This window comes from Salvelinus fontinalis, unplaced genomic scaffold (assembly GCF_029448725.1).
Source record: "Salvelinus fontinalis isolate EN_2023a unplaced genomic scaffold, ASM2944872v1 scaffold_0010, whole genome shotgun sequence".
NCBI classification, from domain to species: domain Eukaryota; kingdom Metazoa; phylum Chordata; class Actinopteri; order Salmoniformes; family Salmonidae; genus Salvelinus; species Salvelinus fontinalis.
Window position 1 is genome coordinate 613,852 of NW_026600219.1, and position 10,000 is coordinate 623,851.

At 45.0% G+C, this 10,000-nt stretch overlaps 1 protein-coding gene across 7 annotated transcripts in view; it reads right to left on the minus strand.

The window, feature by feature from the left end:
- LOC129842060 (adhesion G protein-coupled receptor L3-like) overlaps positions 1 to 10,000 on the minus strand; it is a 362,294-nt gene that overhangs the window by 3,857 nt on the left and 348,437 nt on the right. For 3 of the 7 annotated variants that reach the window (XM_055910441.1, XM_055910442.1, XM_055910440.1), the window contains 3 exons: positions 6,205 to 6,387; positions 5,739 to 5,832; positions 1,702 to 1,842 (listed from right to left, as the gene is read on the minus strand). In XM_055910441.1, the coding sequence (XP_055766416.1) occupies positions 1,702 to 1,842; positions 5,739 to 5,832; positions 6,205 to 6,387 (418 nt within the window). The remainder of the gene's footprint in view (positions 1 to 1,701; positions 1,843 to 5,738; positions 5,833 to 6,204; positions 6,388 to 10,000) is intronic. The other 4 variants (XM_055910444.1, XM_055910443.1, XM_055910446.1 and 1 more) reach the window with 2 other exon arrangements.

Below are 10,000 nucleotides of genomic sequence, written 5' to 3' on the forward strand. Positions count from 1 at the left end.
AATCCAACTTTTCCCACAGTACAACAATGTCACATACTAACAACACATGAACAGAACCCACAGTACAACAATGTCACATACTAACAACACATGAACAGAACCCACATACTGAAAACAGACGATGCAATACAGCAAGCACAAAAACCTTTACCAGACGACGGCATAACACAACAACACAAAACACACAGAGCATTCATAGAGCACTCATAGAGCACTCATAGAACACTCATATAGCATTCATAGAGCATTCATAGAGCATTCATAGAGCATTATAGAACACTCATAGAGCATTCATAGAGCATTACAGAACACTCATAGAGCATTCATAGAGCATTCATAGAGCATTCATAGAGCATTATAGAACACCCATAGAGCATTCATAGAGCATTATAGAACACTCATAGAGCATTCATAGAGCATTATAGAACACTCATAGAGCATTCATAGAGCATTATAGAACACCCATAGAGCATTCATAGAGCATTATAGAACACTCATAGAGCATTATAGAACACTCATAGAGCATTCATAGAGCATTATAGAACACTCATAGAGCATTCATAGAGCATTATAGAACACTCATAGAGCATTCATAGAGCATTATAGAGCATTATAGAACACTCATAGAGCATTATAGAACACTCATAGAGCATTCATAGAGCATTATAGAACACTCATAGAGCATTATAGAACACTCATAGAGCATTCATAGAGCATTCATAGAGCATTATAGAACACTCATAGAGCATTCATAGAGCATTATAGAGCATTATAGAACACTCATAGAGCATTATAGAACACTCATAGAGCATTCATAGAGCATTATAGAACATTCATAGAGCATTATAGAACACTCATAGAGCATTCATAGAGTATTATAGAATACTCATAGAGCATTATAGACCACTCATAGAGCATTATAGAACACTCATAGAGCATTCATAGAGCATTATAGAGCATTATAGAACACTCATAGAGCATTATAGAACACTCATAGAGCATTCATAGAGCATTATAGAACACTCATAGAGCATTCATAGGGCATTCATAGGGCATTCATAGAGCATTCATAGAGCATTCATAGCTCATTCATAGCTCATTCATAGCTCATAAAACAGACTCCCACCAAACAGCACAAGCACTCATAGATCCCAGATGATTCGTTAATGTTCATGTTGAATCTGAGACGGATAACTTACACGTTAAGGTCATAAATCTAAAAGGTGAACTACATAACTTGTGTTAAAACGTATATTCTTTGAGACCTGACCAATGGGACGCTATGGTGATGTCTCACAACATGATTGGTTGCCTCATCTGGGAGTCATTTTCACAGGCATGCAGACAGAATCATGAGCAGTGGCGGCCATTTTAGAATCAAGGACCCATCAAAATCAATTATATATAAAAAATGTTTTTAAAGTCAATAACATTGAAGTCAAAAGTGAAATGCACTTGCACAGTCCAGGGGTCAATAAGAACGTGATACTTTGCAAGTCCAGTGTGTTTAAATTTTAACTGAAAAAATAACTCAAAACAATAAAGTGCAGGAATATCAAAAGTTAACAAAAGTTCTCACAAAAAGAACAATCGTTTCAAGCGTTCAATCAATACGTTCCATTAAAAAATGAACTTGGAGGATAACTAGGATGAAGGGTAAATAGGGGTCATAGGTCATACATAGGAATGTGAGTGTCACACCTTGTGTGTTGTACATGCCAGCCACATTGGGGTTGTTACAGACGGCTTGGTGGTTGGTGTCCCCCAGCAGAGAGTTATAAGGATGGTTAGAACCATGGGGATGAAGGAGAGTATTAGTTAACAGATGATTAGCCTTCGCTCCTAGTGGAGGCAGAGAGAGAGAGAGAGAGAGAGAGAGAGAGAGAGACAGGGACAGAGACAGGGAGAGAGAGATAGATAGAGAGACAGAGAGAGAGAGAGAGAGAGAGAGAGAGAGAGAGACAGAGACAGAGACAGGGAGAGAGAGATAGATAGAGAGACAGAGAGAGAGAGAGAGAGAGAGAGAGAGAGAGAGAGAGAGAGAGAGAGAGAGAGAGAGAAAGAGAGAGAGAGAGAGGTGTAGAGGTATATGAAGAGAGAGAGAGAGAGAGGTGTAGAGGTATATGAAGAGAGAGAGAGAGGGAGAGAAAGAGAGAGAGAGAGCGAGAGAGAGAGAGAGGTGTAAAGGTATATAAAGAGAGAGAGAAAGAGAGAGCGAGAGAGAGAGAGAGAGAGGTGTAAAGGTATATCAAGAGAGAGAGAGAGAGAGAGATAAAGAGAGAGAGAGAGAGGAGTGTAGTGATAGAGTGGGTGTGAGAGAGAGCATGAAAGGAAGAGGGAGAGAAGACATGTAAATCAATCAGACAAACAGAGTTCAAGTGAAAAGCCCCAGAAATAAGCTTGACAGTCATTCCTGCAGCCTTTCTCTAGTGAATTGTAGAGTTACCACCCATGACTGTATTTGTTAGTCAGAGACATGGTTGTTGTATTTGTTCATTTTCAGTCCTGTGGCCTTCACCAAGTTAGATCCTAGGTATAGTCATGAACTCTTACATTTTATTTAACCTTTATTTAACTAGGCATGTCAGTTAAAGAACCAATTCTTATTTACAATGAGGGACCTACCCCAGGCCAAACCCGGACGACGCTGGGCCAATGGTGCGCCGCCCTACGGGACTCCCAATCACGGCCGGATGTGATACAGCCTGGATTCGAACCAGGTACTGTAGTGACGCCTCTAGCACTGAGATGCCGTTACATTACATAATGTATCTCATAAGACCTTGTTTTGAGGCCTAGCTCCACCATAATACAGTGGTCTCAAACTCATGGTTTACGGGCCACATCAGGTCCGCAAGTAAAATTGCAAAATTATGGTACATTTCCCAAGGATTTCCTGCTTATTCCCTCCCGTTTCTAGGAATTTTCCAACCAGGATTAGGTTAGATAGGTCAGACTGGTCAGACTAGTCAGACTGGTCAGACAGGTCAGACAGGTTAGACTGGTCAGACTGGTCAGACTGGTTAGACTGGTCAGACTGGTTAGACTGGTTAGACTGGTCAGACTGGTTAGACTGGTCAGACAGGTTAGACTGGTCAGACTGGTCAGACTGGTTAGACTGGTTAGACTGGTCACACTGGTTAGACTGGTTAGACTGGTTAGACTGGTCACACTGGTTAGACTGGTCAGACTGGTTAGACTGGTTAGACTGGTAGACTGGTTAGACTGGTCACACTGGTTAGACAGGTCAGACTGGTTAGACTGGTAGACTGGTCAGACTGGTTAGACAGGTCAGACTGGTTAGACTGGTTAGACAGGTCAGACTGGTTAGACTGGTTAGACTGGTCAGACTGGTAGACTGGTCAGACTGGTCAGACTGGTTAGACTGGTTAGAATGGTATACTGGTAGACAGGTCAGACTGGTAGACTGGTCAGACTGGTTAGACTGGTCAGACTGGTCAGACAGGTCAGACATGTCAGACTGGTTAGACTGGTTAGACTGGTTAGACTGGTCAGACTGGTCAGACTGGTCAGACTGGTTAGACAGGTCAGACTGGTCAGACTGGTTAGACTGGTCAGACAGGTAGACTGGTAGACTGGTAGACTGGTCAGACTGGTCAGACTGGTCAGAAAGGTCAGACAGGTCAGACTGGTTCGACTAGTAGACAGGTCAGACTGGTCAGACTGGTCAGACAGGTCAGACTGGTCAGACTGGCCAGACTGGTTAGACAGGTCAGACTGGTAGACTGGTTAGACTGGTCACACTGGTTAGACAGGTCAGACTGGTTAGACTGGTAGACTGGTCAGACTGGTTAGACAGGTCAGACTGGTTAGACTGGTTAGACTGGTCAGACTGGTCAGACTGGTAGACTGGTCAGACTGGTTAGACTGGTTAGACTGGTTAGACTGGTCAGACTGGTATACTGGTAGACAGGTCAGACTGGTAGACTGGTCAGACTGGTTAGACTGGTTAGACTGGTCAGACAGGTCAGACATGTCAGACTGGTTAGACTGGTTAGACTGGTTAGACTGGTCAGACTGGTCAGACTGGTTAGACAGGTCAGACTGGTTAGACTGGTCAGACAGGTAGACTGGTAGACTGGTCAGACTGGTCAGACTGGTCAGACTGGTCAGACTGGTCAGGCTGGTCAGACTGGTTCGACAGGTCAGACTGGTTAGACTGGTTAGACTGGTCAGACTGGTAGACTGGTCAGACTGGTCAGACAGGTCAGACAGGTCAGACTGGTTAGACTGGTAGACAGGTCAGACTGGTCAGACTGGTCAGACAGGTCAGGCTGGTCAGACTGGTTAGACTGGTCAGACAGGTAGACTGGTTAGACTGGTTACACTGGTTAGACTGGTAGACTGGTAGACTGGTCAGACTGGTTAGACTGGTTAGACTGGTCAGACTGGTTAGACTGGTTAGACAGGTCAGACTGGTCAGACTGGTTAGACTGGTTAGACTGATTAGACAGGTCAGGCTGGTCAGACTGGTTACACTGGTCAGACTAGGAGGAATAAGATGAAGAGTCAGAGTCTCGTTCATCTGTTTCAATAGGTAGCACTGGCACTCCATTATACAGTCACATGGAATAGATTACTGGAATAACTAGCCATCTGCCCCAGTTATAGGGTATAGTGGGCCAGTCTTAGTGTATTGGGCCAGTCTTAGTATAGTGGGCCAGTCTTAGCGTAGTGGGCCAGTCTAAGTGTAGTGGGCCAGTCTTAGTGTATTGCCCAGTCTTAGTGTAGTGGGCCAGTCTTCACACACTTAGTTGGCCAGTCTTAATGTATTGGGCCAGTCTCAGTGTAGTGGGCCAGCCTTAATGTAGTTGGCCAGTCTTCACACACTTAGTGAGCCAATCTTAATGTAGTGGGCCAGTCTTCACACACTTAGTGGGCCAGTCTTAGTGTAGTGGGCCAGTCTTGATGTAGTGGGCCAGTCTTCACACACTTAGTGGGCCAGTCTTAATGTAGTGGGCCAGTCTTCACACACTTAGTGGGCCAGTCTTAATGTAGTGGGCCAGTCTTAGTGTAGTTGGCCAGTCTTCACACACTTAGTGGGCTGGTCTTAATGTAGTGGGCCAGTCATCACACACTTAGTGGGCCAGTCTTAATGTAGTGGGCCAGTCATCACACACTTAGTGGGCCAGTCTTAGTGTATTGGGCCAGTCTTAGTGTAGTGGGCCAGTCTTAGTGTAGTGGGCCAGTCTTAGTGTAGTGGGCCAGTCTTCACACACTTAGTGGGCCGGTCTTAATGTAGTGGGCCAGTCATCACACACTTAGTGGGCCAGTCTTAGTGTATTGGGCCAGTCTTAGTGTAGTGGGCCAGTCTTAGTGTAGTGGGCCAGTCTTCACACACTTAGTGAGCCAATCTTAATGTAGTGGGCCAGTCTTCACACACTTAGTGGGCCAGTCTTAGTGTAGTGGGCCAGTCTTAATGTAGTGGGCCAGTCTTAGTGTATTGGGCCAGTCTTCACACACTTAGTGGGCCAGTCTTAGTGTAGTGGGCCAGTCTTCACACACTTAGTGGGCCAGTCTTAGTGTTGTGGGCCAGTCTTAATGTAGTGGGCCACGCCAAATACTTCCTCTCTTCTGTCCTTCATAGAGGAAGTGACATCAGCAGTGGGCTAACGATAGCATTAGGAGGAGTAATAGAAACTACTCTTTACTCTGTCAGTGCATTATATATAACAGTATTGTTGTTATACTGAATAGGTTGTAGTATCCATGGTTACCTCTGTTGAGTGTGGCTGAGCTGTTGATGTCTCCTGTCATAAAGGATGACTCCTGTTTCCTCACTGTATCATTCCACATCCTCCTGATACGACTCTGATGGAGGGAGGGATGGGGGAGGGAGGGGGGGAGGGAGGGGAGGAGAGGAGGGAGGGAAGGAGGGAGGGAGGGAAGAGGGAAGGAGAGAAGGAAGAGGAGAGGAGAGGGGGGAAGGGAAGGAGGGAGGGAGGGAGGGAGGGGAGGAGAGGGAAGGAGAGAAGGAAGAGGAGAGAAGGAAGGGGGAGGGAAGAGGGGAGGAGAGAGAAGGAGAGAAGGAAGGGGGAGGTAGAGAGAGAGAGAGAGAGAGAGAGACAGGGATAAAAGGTGACTTTCCAAGGTAACTTTCCAAGACTTCTAGAATCAGAAGTCAGAGTTAAAGTTGAATCTGATTGTACTGTAGGTTAGTCCTACAGGCTAACCTGGTCTCACCTGGGAGTCTTCTGTGGAGTAGCGTCCAGGTGTACAGGCAGGCAAGATGACCTGCGACCCCGTGGAGTATCGTCCTGGGGTTCGAGACGTGGTGTGGTTCTTTCCAGAGGACGAGATGGAGGTCTCTACACTCTTACCACTGCAGCAGTGGGTACGCAAACACTTCCCATACTCCTTACGCACCTGGAGGGAAGACAGGGACACACAGCTGTGTTATGGAAGGATACAGGTGTGTTTGGGAAGGATACAGGTGTGTTTGGGAAGGATACAGGTGTGATATGGAAGGATACAGGTGTGTTAGGAGGGATACAGGTGTGTTAGGAAGGATACAGGTGTGTTAGGAAGGATACAGGTGTGTTAGGAGGGATACAGGTAGGTTATGGAAGGATACAGGTGTGTTAGGAGGGATACAGCTGTGTTATGGAAGGATACAGGTGTGTTAGGAAGGATACAGGTGTGTTAGGAAGGACACAGGTGTGTTATGGAAGGATACAGGTGTGTTAGAAAGGACACAGGTGTGTTAGGAAGGATACAGGTGTGTTAGGAAGGATACAGGTGTGTTAGGAAGGATACAGGTGTGTTAGGAAGGATACAGGTGTGTTAGGAAGGATACAGGTGCGTTAGGAGGGATACAGGTGTGTTAGGAAGGATACAGGTGTGTTAGGAAGGATACAGGTGTGTTAGGAGGGATACAGGTGTGTTATGGAAGGATACAGGTGTGTTAGGAAGGATACAGGTGTGTTAGGAAGGATACAGGTGTGTTAGGAAGGATACAGGTGTGTTATGGAAGGATACAGGTGTGTTAGGAAGGATACAGGTGTGTTATGGAAGGATACAGGTGTGTTATGGAAGGATACAGGTGTGTTATGGAAGGATACAGGTGTGTTATGGAAGGATACAGGTGTGTTAGGAAGGATACAGGTGTGTTAGGAAGGATACGGGTATGTTAGGAAGGATACAGGTATGTTAGGAAGGATACAGGTATGTTAGGAAGGATACAGGTATGTTAGGAAGGATACGGGTATGTTAGGAAGGATACAGGTATGTTAGGAAGGATACAGGTATGTTAGGAAGGATACAGGTGTGTTATGGTAGGATACAGGTATGTTAGGAAGGATACAGGTGTGTTAGGAAGGATACGGGTATGTTAGGAAGGATACGGGTATGTTAGGAAGGATACGGGTATGTTAGGAAGGATACAGGTGTGTTAGGAAGGATACAGGTGTGTTAGGAAGGATACAGGTGTGTTAGGAAGGATACAGGTGTGTTAGGAAGGATACAGGTATGTTAGGAAGGATACAGGTGTGTTAGGAAGGATACAGGTGTGTTAGGAAGGATACAGGTGTGTTAGGAAGGATACAGGTGTGTTAGGAAGGATACAGGTATGTTAGGAAGGATACGGGTATGTTAGGAAGGATACGGGTATGTTAGGAAGGATACAGGTGTGTTAGGAAGGATACAGGTGTGTTAGGAAGGATACAGGTGTGTTAGGAAGGATACAGGTGTGTTAGGAAGGATACAGGTATGTTAGGAAGGATACAGGTGTGTTAGGAAGGATACAGGTGTGTTAGGAAGGATACAGGTGTGTTAGGAAGGATACAGGTGTGTTAGGAAGGATACAGGTATGTTAGGAAGGATACGGGTATGTTAGGAAGGATACGGGTATGTTAGGAAGGATACGGGTATGTTAGGAAGGATACGGGTATGTTAGGAAGGATACGGGTATGTTAGGAAGGATACAGGTATGTTAGGAAGGATACAGGTATGTTAGGAAGGATACAGGTGTGTTAGGAAGGATACAGGTATGTTAGGAAGGATACAGGTATGTTAGGAAGGATACGGGTATGTTAGGAAGGATACGGGTGTGTTAGGAAGGATACAGGTGTGTTAGGAAGGATACAGGTGTGTTAGGAAGGATACAGGTGTGTTAGGAAGGATACAGGTGTGTTAGGAAGGATACAGGTATGTTAGGAAGGATACAGGTGTGTTAGGAAGGATACAGGTGTGTTAGGAAGGATACAGGTGTGTTAGGAAGGATACAGGTGTGTTAGGAAGGATACAGGTGTGTTAGGAAGGATACAGGTATGTTAGGAAGGATACAGGTATGTTAGGAAGGATACAGGTATGTTAGGAAGGATACAGGTATGTTAGGAAGGATACAGGTATGTTAGGAAGGATACAGGTATGTTAGGAAGGATACAGGTGTGTTAGGAAGGATACAGGTATGTTAGGAAGGATACAGGTATGTTAGGAAGGATACAGGTATGTTAGGAAGGATACAGGTATGTTAGGAAGGATACAGGTATGTTAGGAAGGATACAGGTATGTTAGGAAGGATACAGGTATGTTAGGAAGGATACAGGTATGTTAGGAAGGATACGGGTATGTTAGGAAGGATACGGGTATGTTAGGAAGGATACGGGTGTGTTAGGAAGGATACAGGTGTGTTAGGAAGGATACAGGTATGTTAGGAAGGATACAGGTATGTTAGGAAGGATACAGGTGTGTTAGGAAGGATACGGGTGTGTTAGGAAGGATACGGGTATGTTAGGAAGGATACAGGTGTGTTAGGAAGGATACAGGTGTGTTAGGAAGGATACAGGTGTGTTAGGAAGGATACAGGTATGTTAGGAAGGATACAGGTATGTTAGGAAGGATACAGGTATGTTAGGAAGGATACAGGTATGTTAGGAAGGATACGGGTATGTTAGGAAGGATACAGGTATGTTAGGAAGGATACGGGTATGTTAGGAAGGATACAGGTGTGTTAGGAAGGATATAGGTATGTTAGGAAGGATACGGGTATGTTAGGAAGGATACGGGTATGTTAGGAAGGATACGGGTATGTTAGGAAGGATACAGGTATGTTAGGAAGGATACAGGTATGTTAGGAAGGATACAGGTGTGTTAGGAAGGATACAGGTGTGTTAGGAAGGATACAGGTGTGTTAGGAAGGATACAGGTGTGTTAGGAAGGATACAGGTGTGTTAGGAAGGATACAGGTGTGTTAGGAAGGATACAGGTGTGTTAGGAAGGATACAGGTGTGTTAGGAAGGATACAGGTGTGTTAGGAAGGATACGGGTATGTTAGGAAGGATACAGGTGTGTTATGGAAGGATACAGGTGTGTTAGGAAGGATACAGGTATGTTAGGAAGGATACAGGTGTGTTAGGAAGGATACGGGTGTGTTAGGAAGGATACGGGTATGTTAGGAAGGATACAGGTATGTTAGGAAGGATACAGGTGTGTTAGGAAGGATACAGGTGTGTTAGGAAGGATACAGGTGTGTTAGGAAGGATACAGGTGTGTTAGGAAGGATACGGGTGTGTTAGGAAGGATACGGGTATGTTAGGAAGGATACAGGTGTGTTAGGAAGGATACAGGTATGTTAGGAAGGATACAGGTATGTTAGGAAGGATACAGGTATGTTAGGAAGGATACAGGTATGTTAGGAAGGATACAGGTATGTTAGGAAGGATACAGGTGTGTTAGGAAGGATACAGGTGTGTTAGGAAGGATACAGGTATGTTAGGAAGGATACAGGTATGTTAGGAAGGATACAGGCGTGTTAGGAAGGATACAGGTGTGTTAGGAAGGATACAGGTGTGTTAGGAAGGATACAGGTATGTTAGGAAGGATACGGGTGTGTTAGGAAGGATACAGGTGTGTTAGGAGGGATACAGGTGTGTTAGGAAGGATACAGGTGTGTGTGTGTTTGTGTGTGTGGATGTGTGTTAACGTTTGGTTATGTCTTAACACAATGTGTTTTCCCAACACCTGTGAGTGTCTAACACAC